Source organism: Chrysemys picta, chromosome 6, assembly GCF_011386835.1.
Source record: "Chrysemys picta bellii isolate R12L10 chromosome 6, ASM1138683v2, whole genome shotgun sequence".
NCBI classification, from domain to species: Eukaryota; Metazoa; Chordata; order Testudines; family Emydidae; genus Chrysemys; species Chrysemys picta.
The window spans coordinates 59426349-59443147 of record NC_088796.1 but is presented as its reverse complement, the minus strand read 5'-3'; the positions used below and the strand labels follow the sequence as shown (position 1 = coordinate 59443147).

The following is a 16799-nucleotide window of genomic DNA, read 5'->3' as shown; positions in this document are numbered from 1 at the left end:
TCAACAAATCCACATATAGTAAAATTTGAATAAAAAGAAACTCTTGTGGGTTTTAAAAAATTTGGTTTCCTACTTGACTTCGCTTTGGGAGAAGGAGGTGGAGGGAGGAGGAAGGTTAATGATACAAAGTTTGGGGTCTGCATGAATGGCCAGATTTGGAAAAGCAGTACTTTGTAGAAACAATTAAAGTCCCCTGACGATCAAAGTAACCAATTTGTAGAAGCAACCAGGTACTTGCATGTCCAACTGACCTAACGCCACCAACAAATATTTGTGGAAGCAAGACTGCAGGATAAGTCTAATCTGCAAATTTGGCCTTGAGTATCTCCCAGAAGAGCTCTGTTTAAGGGCAAATCAAATCTGATCTGTGAAATCGGATTTTAGGACATATTGCATAATTTTCTATACTCTCTTCTTAGAAAGTATCTTAGTGTACAGACAGACTGAAGCAAAACTACAAAGAAAGGGTTAGACTGCCCGCTTTCCTCTTAACCAGGTGACTTTGAATCCTAATTACTACTGCTTAAATGTCAACATTGACTGTACATCCAGCAAAGTATACATTTACCTGTTTACCAAATGCAACCACAAAATTTGCTTGTACAGCAGCTAGACTTACCTTGCATATCCTGATGCTCTGTACATTTGAATGGAAATTCTTTACGTTAGAACATGTGCCTTTTCTAGTAATAATAAAGGTGTTTAATAAATTTAAATTTATGCAGATGGTAACTTTTAGAAGTAGAAAATTCAATTTTTTTTTCAGGGAAAAAGGAAATAACTCGGCGGGTATTTCATTTATTTTTCCATATTTGGATAGTTACTGGCTATTTCAGATACTGCTCAACTTCTCTTCCTGTATCTCTCAAGAGTCAAAGTGGAAGTTTCCATAATTGTACAGTTTCTTCATTTCCTGTTTTGAAATGCCATGTAGTTTTGCTGTGTCCTTAATGATGGGTTTTGGGATAAAGGCCCACTGGGTAAATGAGTGGGGATGGGGAGGAATTCTATGATAGGATACAATTTGGGGCTTGGTGGAAAAGCCAGTGACAATGAAGAGGCAGATGGAAACTGGGCAGGCAGAAGGAATGGAGTAGCTAGCATGGGTGAGAAGCTACAGATCCTCTTCTAGTTGGGACTGTGGTTGAGTTGAAAAAAATCTTTTCTTTAACAGCCTGAAGAAGGAACTCACCAAGATCCCTCCAATCTATATTGCTGGAATAATGGTCACAGAAGGGTAATATTGCATTTCTACAGCTTGCCCGAAGTTTTAAGTCAGCCCCCATAGAGTTTCCACACAATTACAAAAGCCTTGTGAGAAAAGGGTGAATTTCACCCAACATTATTATGTCAAACCTTGTTTACACTAGAAGGGTTTTGCTGGCTATACCAGTATAGTTAACCCAGCAAAATCCTCTGGAGTGGATGCAGTTAAATGGTATAAGAACAGTCAGACTGGTATAACTGTATCTATACTAGGGCTTTTCCCAACATAGGTATATTAAGGGTAGACCAGGCCTAAGGAGTTACAACAGTAAGATGAGACAAACCCAGGCCTGGACTACCTACAGATGATGTACCAGCATAATTGTGTTGGTTAGGCGTGTGATTGTATAATAATTAACAGGTAAAACCCCTAGTGTGGGCACAGTTATACTTGTATAAAGGTACCTTATACTGATTATTCCCTTTCCATGCTGGGTTGGAGGGGAGTTTAGCTATATCAGTATAGTTAAAGCAGCACAAAGTGTTGCAACTTTTGTGTGTAGCTAAGTTCTAAATTGGTTATATTTGCTGATCATGTATATTTGATTATTGCAGTGAGCACACAGAGATAGGTAAATAATTCAAAAGGATTTTCACCTGGGTTATTATGGGGAAAAAAACTTTAATTTTGCAGGTGTAGTAAAGTCAAACATATTTAGTCATTTCCACATTCAATACCTCCTCCTATCAGTGAGAAAACTACAGAAGAACCTGCTGAAATTGTAAAGCAGTAAATTCCTATGTAAAAATATGGAGACAATGTTGTAAAATAGATTTAAGTGTTTAGAAAATGTGTCTAAAATGTAAAGTGTATTGTACAGAAATGATACCTTTTGTATCAAGGCACTTTGAAATGAAATAGCATGTTCAGTTCTGTAATTGTGTTAAACAGTCATGGAGGAAGTTTAAGAGGCAAGAAGAATTAGATTGATCTCAAACCTAGAAGGCATGAGTAATGAGGGAAGGTTTAAAAAGCTGCATTTTGTATAGCCTAGAGAAAAATCAGACACTTAACAGGGATATAACTGATTTATATAATGCCTTGAATCTTTTAGACAGTGATTTCCCCTGCATCAGTGCTGCACTGAAAACAGTAACTCTACTTAAGATGCACATGGAAAAGTAAAACAAAAACAAATTGAGGAGAGGCATTAAAAGCACTTTTTCACTTAAAAATAATTAATGTATAGAATGATTTGCTAGGTAATGTTGCAAAGACAAAGATATGGGTCATTCAAGAAAAAATTTGAGACTCTGTTGAGGAAATGGAGTACTAAAAAGGGACAAGCTTTGATGAACCTAATAGCCTTATTCTGAGGAGTTTCTTTGATCTAGTCACTAATGTATCTTTGTAGGGAAGTCATTACTTGATACCAGTGTATTTGTCACAGGCAGAGTAATACCAATTTCTCTTAATTGTGTGTTTTGTAAATCTGAGAGAACAAATATGTATTGAACTTCAGTCCAGAACTGCAGTAGACCTGCACACACTGATCTTTTCAGTGAACCAGGCTTAAGAAATTCTGAGCTATATTAGTGATAGTAGCCAGGTAGAAAATCTAAAGTGAAAGAGAGAATGACCCAAGATTCAGAGTGGTAGCCGTGTTAGTCTGTATCAGCAAAAACAACTAGGAGTGTGGCACCTTAGAGACTAACAAATTTATTTGGGCATAAGCTTTTGTGGGCTAGAATCCACTTCATCAGATGTATGGAGTGGAAAATACAGGAGCAGGTATAAATACATGAAAGGGGGTTGCTTTTCCAAGTGTGAGGTCAGTCTAACGCGATAAATCAATTAACAGCAGGATACCAAGGGAGGAAAAATAACTTTTGAAGTGGTAAGAGAGTGGCCCATTACAGACAGTTGACAAGAAGGTGTGAATGACAGTAAGGAGAAATTAAGTTCTGCAACTTCATGTTGGAGTCTGTTTTTGAAGTTTTTTTGTTGAAGAATTGCCACTTTTAGGTCTGTTGTTGAGTGACCAGAGAGATTGAAGCTACTGGTTTTTGAATGTTTCTGACATCAGGAATCATAACATTCAAAAACCAGTAGGAGAACCTGCAATGTGAAGTTGCAAAACTGGAATTAATTTGCAAACTGGATACCATCAGATAAGGCCTGAATAAGGACTGGAGGTGGTTGGGTCATTGCAAAACCTAAACTTAATTTCCCCAACACTAATTTCTCCCTACTGTTACTCACACCTCCATCCTTTCATGTATTTATACCTGCTCCTGTATTTTTCACTCCATGCATCTGATGAAGTGGGTTCTAGCCCACGAAAGCTTATGCCCAAATAAATTTGTTAGTCTCTAAGGTGCCACAAGGACTCCTTGTTGTTTTTAGTGACCCGAGAGAGTCAACATTTTGTGAATATTTACAGATTCCTTTGTAAATATGTCATTTTTATTTCCATCTAACTTTTGCTATATGAAAGTCATAAGTGGTATGAATTTTACATCTGTAATTCACGTGCTGTTAATGTGATGCTTGTATTCACAGACTCTGGGGCTCACTTTTTTGGAATTGTCAGTATCCTCAAAGCAAAGTCATAGCACTTTCTTCTTTGACTTCTATAAAATGATGTGAAATGTCAGTACAAGTTGTAAGTGGGGGAAAAATCTAAATTTAAATAAAAATCTTTCAAGCCTCTAGCTGGCAGGTTTTATTGGTGCTGACAAACTTGTCAAGACACAGGTAACCTACATTATGTTATGATTGGATGATAGCATCGTCTTTGAGGTTGTTCAGGTGAAATAAGTCCATTTAGCTATAGAGATGTTTCAACAGAAGATTGGGTGGGTTGAAACACATCAAATGAGTCGTATCTAATTCTCATACTTGCTGCTTTAATAGCTGGAGTCAAACCATGCTTACATGAAAGAATTTAAATGTAATATAACTATTGACTTATAATACAAGCTCTCCACATGCAAAAACCAAGACCAGAACTGTCCCGTCTGTTAAGAAATGTTAACTTTGATATCAACTGTGTTTTTTTTATACTGCACCAAAGTATTCTAACTAGATTGGCATATTAAAAATTATGTTGGCTAAGGGCTCATCAGGGCTTGGATTAAAATAAGAATTGACCTGAAACTTCACTTAAAGCTTGAACTAAACCTCAACTTAATGCTTCTTTAGGTTAAAATAAAGGGTTACTTAACATTTATGAAATTATTTTTCATCTTGGAAGCCTCAGCATTTCCTGGTTCTAGGCAGGATGAAAGGGGAAAAAGTCCAGATCGCAGTGAAATGGAGTACATTTCCACAGTACTGAAAGGGGGAAAATATAGGAAATCTCACAATAGTTTGTTCCTGTAAGTGTTAATGCTTACTGTATTTATAGTTCCTCAAAGGATTTAGAACACTTTCAGGGCTCCAAAGAGGCATTTTTAAATGGGGGAAGCTGAGGTAAGAGGTTAAGTGACTTATCCAAGTCACATTGCAAATTTGAGAGTGGGATGGCTCCTGATACTTTTCTTTAACTATCACACCAGGCTTTCACTCTTTTTCCAGGCTACTTTTGCATACTGTAGATGTAGATAGATAGGCTAAGGTTCAGACCTTTTGAATTTCACATAGACCTTGTGTTCAGATAATCAGCCTGAAAAATGTAGGACTATTTTAATATTTGCTTACGAAGCTCATTTTCTCCACGCCCTTCTGAATGTGCATGCTCTGACTCAAATATAATGTTTACATTTACACTTGCAGGATGCATGGGATCCAATGAAGTGGAAGAAAATGCTTTTAAAAAAATAAAAATATCACTGAGGGTGAGATGGGAATTGACCACCGAAGGCAGTACTTACATTCCTTTGTGTGTGTGTTTTGGGGTTTTTTTGTTTTTGTTTTTTAATGGATCAGGCAACAGACTACAGGCCAAGTTCAACTGAAACAATTCTTTCAGTGTTTTATAGTGCAGAGAACATACACTATTTCACTGAAGCCTCGAAACCTACAGCACGTAGATAGGAGACCCAAACAATACATTATGTAGGTTTTCTTTCCATTTTTTGAGAAAACATCCAAGAGTCCAAAAACATGAGAAAAGAATAATACCCACAAGAATTTTAAGCTTAAATAGGGAAGGGTGATGTTACGATTAAAGCACAGGACTCAGAGTCACAAACATAGGCTCTGTTCCTGGCTGTGGCAAAGACTCTATATGAAGTTTGGGGTAAGTCCTTAAGGACCCAATAATGCGACTCTTACTTATGAGAGAAATGCCACTTAAATCAATGAAATTTTTCATTGGAGTAAAAATTACATATATTAATGAAGATGGCATGATCATGCCTTAATCTCAGTTTTCTAATGTAATTTATCCTGAAGGACTAGCCTAGCACAGCCAACCCAGGCTTGGGGAGTACAAAGGTAGTTTACAACCACACTTGTACCTTCCCTCCCTGCACCTTTAGCTGTAGCTGAAGATATATGGGCCATCTAGGATTTACTTGACTATTTCTCACAGTTTCCTTTCCTAGTGGTAAAATGTCTGATACATGTTTAATTATAGTAAAAAATAGGGGTAATATAATAGGGGCAGGCTTAGGTGACAAATAGGTAAATGCTGTGAAGGCTTGGGTGCCAATGTGGGTTCAGTTAAAAAAAAGAAATGAAATTAGAAGGGAGTAGATAAAGACATCTGAAATAATTGTTCTGTAGGATATGGCCTTTCCACATAGGCAGATTGCTTTCTCTTCACTTCTGTCTGAAGAGAGTCAAATAGAGAATCTCGTCTCTTAATTAGAAAGAAAAATACTCATCAAACACACCTCATCACTGGAAAGCTAATGATCCACAGCTGCTAGCCTGAAAGGGCAGGCTTTTTTTTTTCCTGAACAGTAGGAAGTGTTAATCATTTTGGATGAGATTTCTTTTTAAAATACTATAGTTTGCAAAAGAATAGGATATTCAATATTCCAACTTAAATTATTTTTTGAAGTGTGGTACACTAGGGTAGTATCACGTGTCTCACTGAATAATCATCTTATGCATATATATCTCACTAAGGGTATCAACTGGTGTGATGTTGTAAATGACCGGTTCATGCCTATGCTCTTGAAATCCTTGTCAGCAGGGGGAAAGGAAGGAAAAAATCCTCCTGTGTAGTATCCTATGCAAATGGCAGCTATATTAAACTGTAACCTTTGGGACACCCACTCCTCCCTTAAAATAGTTGGCTTGTTTCAGTAGTAATGAAGATCCTTTTTTTTTTTCTTTTAAGCTTGAGAGGACCCATTATTTCTTTAGAAGAGATCATAGCAGATATAGTCCATGTTCAATTGGATGTTTTACAGGTATGGGTAGGGCCCAGGAACCTTTCATCCTTCTTCCTTTTCTTTTCCACCTGTTTCATTCTTGTATTATCTGTACTTGTTTAATGGAGGAATATGTAGTTTCCCTTCCCTTTCATGGGTGAAATGAAATGAAAGGAATAGATTCACATACACAGCTTTTTCTTTTTTAAATAGTTGTAAGATGCTTTGTCTGTGGGAACTGAAAAATACCCCTAATTTTTTTTCATCATTTTGCCCCAGATATTCATGTATGTTAGTCTCTTTCTAATATTGGGAGTTTTTAGTTTGTTGCGTGTCTTATTTATTGTGCATTTTTCTAATGGCGGGTGGGGGGGGGGGGGATAGTGAAGCGGATTGAGCTGCAGTCCTATCACTGTGCTGATTTCCCATAGCCATTCATTTCATTTTCATAGCAAATGTGGTGTTCTTGCTTTACTAGTGTCTGACTGAGACAGGTGTTTTAATGAGAAAATTGGTTGAAGCTCATCCCAGACAAGATGGAAATAGTGCTGGTGGGTCAGGAAAATCATCTAAACGAGATGGCAATGTATATCTACTCTTTGTATTCATTGAAAATGTCTGCGTATTGTTAAAGGTTTCTAGCCTAAGAGTCCTTTGTTTTCATGCATGGATTCAGAGCTTGCAGCAGTAACCAATAATGCTTGCTTTCAGTTGCATCAAATTAGGAGCTTACACCCTTTCCCTCCAGATGTGGGCTTTGCCATAGTTAACTATGTCTGTCTTCTTACTAGAGTGCATTATTATAGTGAACTCTGCTTGGGACTACCCTTGAAGACCAGGAGCACATTACATCTGTATTCCATAGACGGAACTGGTCACCAATTTGCTTCAGGGTGTTGTTTTTATTCTACAAAGCCATATGCAGTTAGGTCTTTCTTTAGAAATTACTTCTCTCCATCTACCGGTCACCAGATTTAAAATTAAGGCTGGGGACATCTGCAGGCAGGGGCAGTTCACAACAGGCAGTCTCTGGAATTTGTTTTCCCCTGTCTGTCAGAGTTTACTTCCAGAGCTCCTATCGAAGTCTACAAAAATGATTAGAGGTATGGAATGGCTTCCATATGAGAAGAGATTAATAAGATTGGGACTTTTCAACTTGGAAAAGAGAGGACTAAGGGGGGAGGTATGATAGAGGTCTATAAAATCATAACTGGTGTGAAGAAAGTAAATGAGGATGTGTTATTTACTACTCATAACACAAGAACTAGGGGTCACCAAATGAAATTAATAAGCAGCAGGCTTAAAACAAACAAAAGAAAGTATTTTTTCACACAACGCATCGTCAACCTGTGGAACTCCTTGCCAGAGGATGTTGTGAAGGCCAAGACTATAACAGGGTTCAAAAAAGAACTAGATAAATTCAGGGAGAATAGGTCCATCAATGGTTATTATCCAGGTTGGGCAGGGATGGTGTCCCTATCCTCTGTTTGCCAGAAGATGGGAACAGGCGATGGGATGGATCACTTGATGATTACCTGTTCTGTTAATTCCCTCTGGGGCACCTGGCATTGGCCACTGTTGGAAGACAGAATACTTGGCTAGAAGGACCTTTGGGCTGACCCAGTATGGCCACTCTTATGTTCTTACCTATTCACTCAAGCCTTTTTCTGAGCGAATAGAGGTGAGTTTCTTTTCTGAGCTGGAGATTCCTGTTTTAAGCTGACTTGAGTTGATCTTGCTAAATCACACTCCTGTAAATGTTCCTCTCAAAATGTATGTTAGTAAATCCTTAGAAGAATTCTCTCATAAGTAATTCTTACAGATCTCTGGAATTCTCTTAAAACTTGTTTCTTACTCAACACTACTTCTAATAGGTTTCCTTTTAAACTAAATAACCCGAACAACATACAGATTTCCCAAATGGAGTAATGAGTATCAAAAGTGCCAATACCCCTTTAATTGTATGATACCACATAACACCTTTCTGTTGCAAAAATTTCAATAGCTATCAAGCTTGTCCTGCAGTCTCCCAAGACATTCATATACAGGCCATTTGGTGGCCATAGGACGGAAGAAGGCAAGTTAATTGATCTGGTACTGTGGATTTCTTAAAAATGTAGGTTTTTACACTGGTATTCACACTAGTCTTTTATAATCCGATGTTCTGTTTTGGCTCTATTAAACATAATCCTCAATTTTAAGGATTATTAAAATCCCTTTTTAGTTCTTGATCAAACCAAAATGTACCTAAAGTATAGGAATGAGAAAAAGGAGCCATTTTTTAGTTTGAGTTAGTACAGCGGTTCTCAAACTGTGGGTCAGGACCCCAAAGTGGTTCATGACTCAATTTTAATGAGGTCACCAGGGCTGGTATTAGACTTGCTGGGGCCCAGGGCTGAAGCCTGAGCCGCACCGCCTGGGACCAAATCAAAGCGAGAGGGCTTCAGCCCTGGGTGGCAGGGCTCAGGTTACAGGCCCCCCGCCTGAGGTAGAAGCCCTTGGGCTTTGACTTTGGCCCACCTGCACGGGGTGAGGCTCAGGCAGCCTCAGGCTTTGGTCCCCCCTCCTGGGGTCATGTAGTAATTGTTGTCAGAAGGGAGTCACGGCACAATGACATTTGAGAACCTCTGCTCTAGTAGCTATGTTTTGGTTTGGGTTTGCCATAGTTCTGGGACACTGCACTTAATTAATTTTAGAAAGCAGAAGAAATGTAAGGAAGTACAAGGCTTGAATATAGTATTCAGAAGAAAAGCATGTAGTGTTACCAATACATGATGCTGAAGACTGGGAGCAGGTTCAGCTATAGTATCGTTTACCATAGTATTTTCAGCTACCATTTTTGTCATGTGAGAGGAAAATCAAGCAAGTAATTTTAGATTGCTTAATTCTAGAGTTTTAAAAATGTTAGTTGTGAGAGCTGGAAGTCTATTACAAGAAGAGAAAAATCTCAACAAATACACCTCTACCCCGATATAACGCTGTCCTCAGGAGCCAAAAAATCTTACTGCGTTATAGGTGAAACTGCGTTATATCGAACTTGCTTTGATCCGTCGGAGTGCGCAGCCCTCCCCCCCCCGGGTGTTATATATGAATTTGTATTATATCGGGTCGCATTAAATCGGGGTAGAGGTGTATGTGTACAAGTGTCATCTTGTTCACCTTTTCTTTAGTATTTTTAGCTGAAAGCTGTGCCCCAAGAAGACTCTCTCTTAATAAACCCTGGGAATTTTTTTTTTTAAGTTAAACAAAATCTGTATTAAAGTATTTCTGATCCTTTAAACGTTATTGCTGTTTATTCAAATGTTTTCACATTTTTGGAATGTTTTATATTTTCTTTTGTATATATTTAGTTTAATGCTTTATATCAAATTTGTCATGTCACCACTGATTTTCAGAGGTGTAGTAGCTTTCAAACTTGTGGTTTCAGTTGCGCATTCAGCCACATTAACCAATCATTCCTGGTCTCTGTTCAAGAGAGAGAGCGTGTTGTTTTGTTTAGATTTGTTTAATGTACTGCTCCTTACTTTGAATAAATTCAGAGTTTAATCATTTATCTCTCCTCTATCTTTTAGCTTTTTCTTTTTGTGGTTTGGAACTTTGAGCTCTACATGATTCCGCTTGCTTTGTTGTTACTGTTGGCATGGAACTATTTCTTGATCCTATCGGGGAAAGATAACACGCAACATGATACAGTAAGTATTTACTTTTTTAAGCACATACTTGTACTTGTTTTTTAACTTATACTAAGACAAGATTTTAAAACTGAGTTTGGTTCAGAAACTGAATTTCTCTACTTAAATACAATGTCCTTTCAAAAACATTTCAGTTCATGATGCTTGATGGACAGTTCTTCCTAGCCATGATGGAACTTTTTTTCCAGCTGTTCAATAAATGTTTCTACTTTTGTTGAAACTAATTTTAAAAATGCCTTAGAGCATGCTCCGTCCTCAAAGCTGGTGTGTATGTTTGGTTATTTTACTGGTTAGGGAAGGGCAAACAAATCTTTTGAAAACTGTGTGTGTGTGTGTAGCCCCGTTGAAAGCTTATGAAAACTATAGTCTGACATTTTTTTTTAGTTACTGAAATTAAAAAGTGCTGATTCTGCCAAAATTCCTCTCTTCCACTAAAAACTGCAGACTTGTCAGATGGCTTTCAAGATGGGTCACAAATCTTTACGTGAAGGTCTTAGCTGAGCTCACTAACACGTATCATGTGGAAATTTTACAAAGTATCATCAAGAATATTTCTGCCTTCTAAATTACTACACAATGAAAAAAATAACTGATTAGTGAAGCAATGTGCTCTCTTGGATAGAGAATCGGAAGATCTGGGTTCTATTTCTGGCTCTCGCAGTGACTTGTTGTGTGCCCTCAGTCAAGTCACTTAGTACTTATCTGTAAACTAAGCATATCCCCCACCTTTGTAAATTGCTTTGAGATTGTCAAGCTAAAGGTTCTGTAAATTGTAAGAGCAAAGTATATTTATTATTAATTAGTGTTTTTAAATGCTCAACTCCCAGCACATGAATTTATACTCATTAATAAAGAACTATTCTTTAAACTTGTCTAATATGAATGAAAAATAATCAGACACATTGGTAATCTTGAAAAGAGAACAACTGGGGAGTTCTTTGTGATTTTTAATACCCTTACTACATGCCAATCTCAATTGTCTAACCAACTGAAGCATAAGAGACTGTACTCTGCTGCAGATCAATGAAATAATTTGCTGAGTAGATATCTGGAGATGAGAGATGAACCAACCTTAAGTCATCCTTCTTAGAATATTTTTACAGCACAGGAATCATTTTCTCTGCCCTCATAGGTGCCAACCCTTTTGTAGTACATTGGTGCTTATTCTGTTGTGACATAATCCTTTCTTCTCTTGTCAGATGATCTGAAGAATTTTGTTACAACACAAGTCACACCCAGATAATTTGTGTGTGAGCTAGGTTAACCTGCCACTTAGTCTGGCTTTTGATAAATTGTAAACACAATGAGTTTGGGAGGTTAAATTCTAGTTCCTACATAATTCTTTGGCATATGATACTGGTCAGTTTCTGCTCAAAAGACCCACAGATTAGTATATACAAACATTGCAAATCTGCTGTGAACTAAAATGCCAAGCGGGTAGGCAGGCTAATATGTCCAATCATAAATGGATGCTGACTCGCTTCCATTTCATGCACTCATACACAACATCTTTATGGTTGCTGGTTCACTTGAGAGTACTGCCTGTCTTGTCATTGTCTCCAACTCTACCTTCTGCTTCCTCTAACACCTTGTTTGATTACTTTCCTATCACATGGCAGTGGTGAATTATCACAGAGTTGCTATGTTCCAACACTGAAGAAGGAACTTTTCTCTCAATGCTTCAGCGGACAGGGCTGGAGCTAGATGTTTTGGTGTCCTTGGCAAAATTAAATATATGCACCCCAATTTTAATTCATTATCACCTACCCTCAACTCCATCTGACTTGCATAGGTTTTCTTTAATAATTATTTTCCCACTAACCCCCACAAAAGTGCCCTTGTTGTACTCCTTTGTTCTTGTTCTCCAGATGATGACACTCCTTGCATCCCTCCTCCTTTCCTGTGATGAAAGATAGGGGAGACAGGGCTTCAGCTTTTTCCTTGAGTCTTGCATGGTAGCAGATTGACAATTTTACTTCAGGAGTACTGGGCACTTCTGCAGGTGGGACTAGAGCAGAGAAGTAATCTTGGTGGGACTAGGTGTGCAGAGAAGACAACAAAGGATCCCAAAGTAAAGTTGGCAGCAGGCGAAGTAGCCTGCTGGAAAAATGGAACTGCTTCCCCATTATATGGGTTCCTGTCTGAAGGGCACTATCACTCTGGGGGCCTGTCACTGGTTACTCAGTGGCCAAAGGCCCACTTGCTTCATAGATTCTCTGATCAGGACTCTCATCCCCTGTCCAGGTGCTCTGCAGTGACTACCCCATGTTTATGCCCTACCAGCAGCTCATGCTGCTCTAGGGTCACCGTAGCAGACAGACATCCTCCTGGTTGCCCCATTGGCCTCCACTGGCTGTGTCACCAACACCTGTGCCAGCTTTGGCTAGGTTTGTCCTCCATGGTGGCACTTACCACTGTCCTGCCCAATGTCAATGATCACTCTGACATTTTCTTCTAACCCCAGAAGCTGCCACCAACATACAGCAAGTAAGACCAAAGCAAAAATGCATCAGGAAGGGAGAAAGACTGGGGGGAGGAAGAACTGCCCCCACTCAGAGTCAAGGACTCACAGCAGTAGCAACACTTCTTGGACCCCACCAGTAGGACAGCCATACTCCTGCGTTTACTCAGGGTAGTGGCTGCTGCAGTGCCTCCAAAGAGCAAGGAACTTTTTCCCAAAAGAATACACACAACTGCACCACCACAAATTCAGCACGTTAGGTAGCCACCTTTGTGGCCCACAGCTAAGATTAGCCTTATCACTGTAGAGCTTCCACAGATTTAAAGAAACATTACGTTCTCCCATTTTTCTAAACAATCTTTCCACTTTTTAAACAATCCTGTTTAACTATTGTTAAGCAGTCTTTAACACTGCACACATTTTTGCACCATTTTGATCTGCATAAAGAAGAATGAATATTAAATAAGTTATAGATGCAGATGAATCACATGAGCTTCACCATTTGTCCAGATCATCTGCTTTAAGGAGGATTTTGTCCAGCTGATTCACTTGAATTAATAAAAATGAAAGGTGTAGACTTCTGTTCATTAGCTTTAGGTCTCATCAAAATGTGACTGTTTCCTTTTGCTAAGGCTGTGGTCCAAGTACTAGTGGTATTAGGGTCTCACAGCAATACATGTGGTCCAAACTAAGTAAACTTTTTACATCATGCCGTGACAATTGTAAAGTATCACAGAAAGAATCGCTTTCTTTTAACACTGAATGAGGAACTTTAGTAGAATAAGTAAAATAGTATTAGTGCTTTTCTTTCTCTCTTTCACTGCAAAGGTTCTGTCTGAAACACTACACACAAGCTCACATTTTCTCCTGTCAATAAGCATGCCCTTGAATATCTCCCCCACTAAAATAATTTCTATTCAACTTAGCAATTCTCCTCCTAGAACATCTTTATGAAAATGAACGCACACACAAGATGAAGGCTCACTGTTAGAAAACCAGAAAGAGACTGGACAAAAGAGAAGAAATACTTTTGTCAGGTTATTTTTAAGTTGCAAAAGATTTTGGAATGGAAGCAGAATGAAAAGGAGCCCAGGTGGCAACATTAAAGGATGAATGATGAATCCTGGGACAGTATGAAACAAAGTGGTATCTATTTCTGGTACGCTTTCTACCTTGCTGTCCACCCCTCTTAGTCAGCTTCACTGAATCTGTATTTTTGGATGTAACACTTCCTGTCAGTCAGTCACTGGTAGGAAGTGTTGCCTCTACATGGGACCAGCTCAGGTGGTTCATGTCAAATGTAATGTAAGTATTTTTGTTATGCTTATTGCCACCAGGTGGCCAATGTGAGAATAGCTATTTACAGTTAGAAGCCCTAAGGCTATAGTGAGCATGCTCCAGGGGGTTGTGGGTGGGTGCAAGGAAGTTTTTTCCAAGATGCAGCCTGATTAATTTTCTATGTGAAACTTTACTCCAATAAAAGATCTCCTTTTTCACTTCTAATCTGTTTTGGGCCTCCATATACTATGTACAGAGTAGCAGAGCACGACACAATGACAGACCACTTGGCCTATTGAAGGAGAACAAAGAGAGAGGGAAACAAAGAACTGATATTTTTACTGCCTTGGCAAACAGGCAACATATCTAGTGCTTTTCTTCTTTATTGTGCTTTACAAACATTACCTAATTTAATTCTCACAACAAACCTATGAAGATGATAAATAGTATTGTCTCCATTAATAGATGGAGAAACACTGGGGTTATGTTGTTTGCCCCAGGTATCATAGAGAGTTGCTGATAGATCTGGGATTAGCACATGAGTTCATTAGAAAAGCTGCCTTTTATTTAAAAAAGCATAAATGGTAGTGGTAGCCAGAGAATAAAAATCTTCAGGTTCACATATAAATACGTATATATAAACTAGCTTTTGTTTTGTAATCCCATAAAGGTAAGGGAAAAACAGAGTTGCTTTCACTGTACAATACTGTTTAAGATTGCACAGCAACAGTTGTGCAGCATATTCACCAAACAATAGCTTGCTATCTCACAATGCAATGCTCTAGTTCTCCTGTATACAGTAAGATGGGCTGCGACTCTAATCCTGACATTGGTTCTGCTTAAGACACATGACGTTCAAAACTCTTTCATCAGTGCAGGAAAGTGCACAAGGTTATTTCACAAAATTAGTCTTCTATAACTTGTCTCCTTGGTTGCTGACTTCTACAAAAATATAACCTGTTCTCAGTTTATACTCTCAACAGCACAGTGATTGGCTAAAAAAAGCCTTTATAGATGGATTCCAACCTGTATACTCACTTTGGGCTCCTTCAGAACATAGAGACCACAGGCAGCATGAGAACCATTCTGCTGAGAACCATTCCTCTTTTTATGGAGCTACGTGTTTATTCCTTATATACTACATATATAGTAAAGAAGAAAAGTAAATGATCTTACCCAACCAGACCAGGGTACAGGGGCTCATTTTAATAAATCACAACTGAAACATGAAAATGTCAGCTTAATCAAGCATTTACATTTTATTAATCAAGCCTAATTTTTATGAATGCAAATAATCACTGAAGCTGGACAAATTTGTTCTAGATTGCATCAGAAACATAATTTTAATATTTAATGGCCTGATGAATTTAAATGGAGAATTATCTTTATGAAACAGAGTCTTCATAATCTGCCATTAAATGAGAAATGAAAAAATCAACATAAATCTTACATAAACGTTATTTAACTAAATGTTGGTACTATAAATATTACAAATACATTATGCACTAATTTAGCAATCACACAGTACACTACATAAAGAAAAAATTAGGTTGGTTATGCAGTATTTCTCTTCTACAATGAAAAGGAATGCATTATTAAAGTTGGCTATTCATGCCACTATAGTTAAGGAGGCAGTCTAAGCTTCCATTATAATTCTCTGCCTTCAGGGTTTTATATTGTATCTCTGCCATAGAAACTCACTAACAGGGCATACAAGGTCTCAGCCCAAGAGCACTTTTTAAAAAACTTCTCCAAGCCTAGCTTACTTGCAGTTGTTTTTGCCTACAGAAAGGAAAGAAATCCCAGAAATGTTCATTTTAGAAAGATTTTTACCCTTTTTTCCTCAAAACAGAGTAATTTTTAAAGTGAAATTTTGCAACACTTTTCCCCCCGAAGCCTTACACTATTGTATGGAAAATATATAGGCATTCTTTTGTACAGAATTTCTTAATGATTTTTTTTCATTTGTGCCCAGACTTATGTAACTACTGGATTGACATAATACTGTAGCAGTTCCAACATGTCTTGATCATTATTCTTTAAACTAAGAACAATTTAGTGTTGGAGTAAAAACACCCATTATATGAGGTTATTTTTAAGCATGTTAAGGATGTTATTTTTAAGGATGTTAATTCAGACTAGATCTCAGTAATTTTCAAGTTGTTTTCCAAAATTAGTGTGTTTCTCCAAATATATAATTACCTAAAAAGAGTTGTCATAATCACCTGGGCTAATGTTACAGTGACATATGTATAATAAGGATATACAATTCGAAATATGTGACAGGGCAAAAGTGCTGCCCCAACTTTCAGTATCCTAACTTTTGACACCACTCACAAACTCAGTTATTTCAACAAATGTACATGTTGTGGTGTAAGTATATATGTAGATGAGTGGTGTTTTGTCCTCCTAGAACCCTAGTGCTAGCTGAAAAGTTAATGATTAAATTTAAGACAAACAATTACATTTTAATTCTGTTGACAAGAAATATAATAAACTACTTTATTGTCAATGTTTTATTTAAACTCCGTGGTGACAAAATATTTTAAAATGTTGTTGTTTAAAAGTTCGTTGTGTAGTAAATTAACAATTTATATTTAGCCAAATGTAGAATATTTTTTTCTGCTTCACTGGTTTAAAAAATGTCATAAAGCCAGACAGATCAGATTTTGTCTACAAGACAAATATACAGTACATTCTGAAGCCTTTAGATGGAGATATACTTCAGATAAAAACCTAGTATTCTGTTCACAATGCTTTGTGTAAATATCAGCTAGAATTCCTGAAAGCATTGAGATCCAAATATTTAAAGAAATGCATTGAAAAACTTCTTC

At 37.7% G+C, this 16799-nt stretch overlaps 1 protein-coding gene across 10 annotated transcripts in view; it reads left to right on the top strand.

Annotated features, from left to right (window-relative positions):
- Positions 1 to 16799, top strand: part of MCTP1 (multiple C2 and transmembrane domain containing 1) — a 473721-nt gene that overhangs the window by 381910 nt on the left and 75012 nt on the right. For 9 of the 10 annotated variants that reach the window (XR_010588809.1, XR_010588810.1, XM_008172983.4 and 6 more), the window contains one exon: positions 10107 to 10226. Coding sequence is in view for 8 of the 10 variants with exons in the window: in XM_008172983.4 (XP_008171205.1) it covers positions 10107 to 10226 (120 nt within the window). In the remaining 2 variants the exon portion in view is untranslated. Of the gene's footprint in view, positions 1 to 10106; positions 10227 to 10670; positions 10874 to 16799 lie in introns of those variants that run through there. The other variant, XM_065550186.1, reaches the window with a different exon arrangement.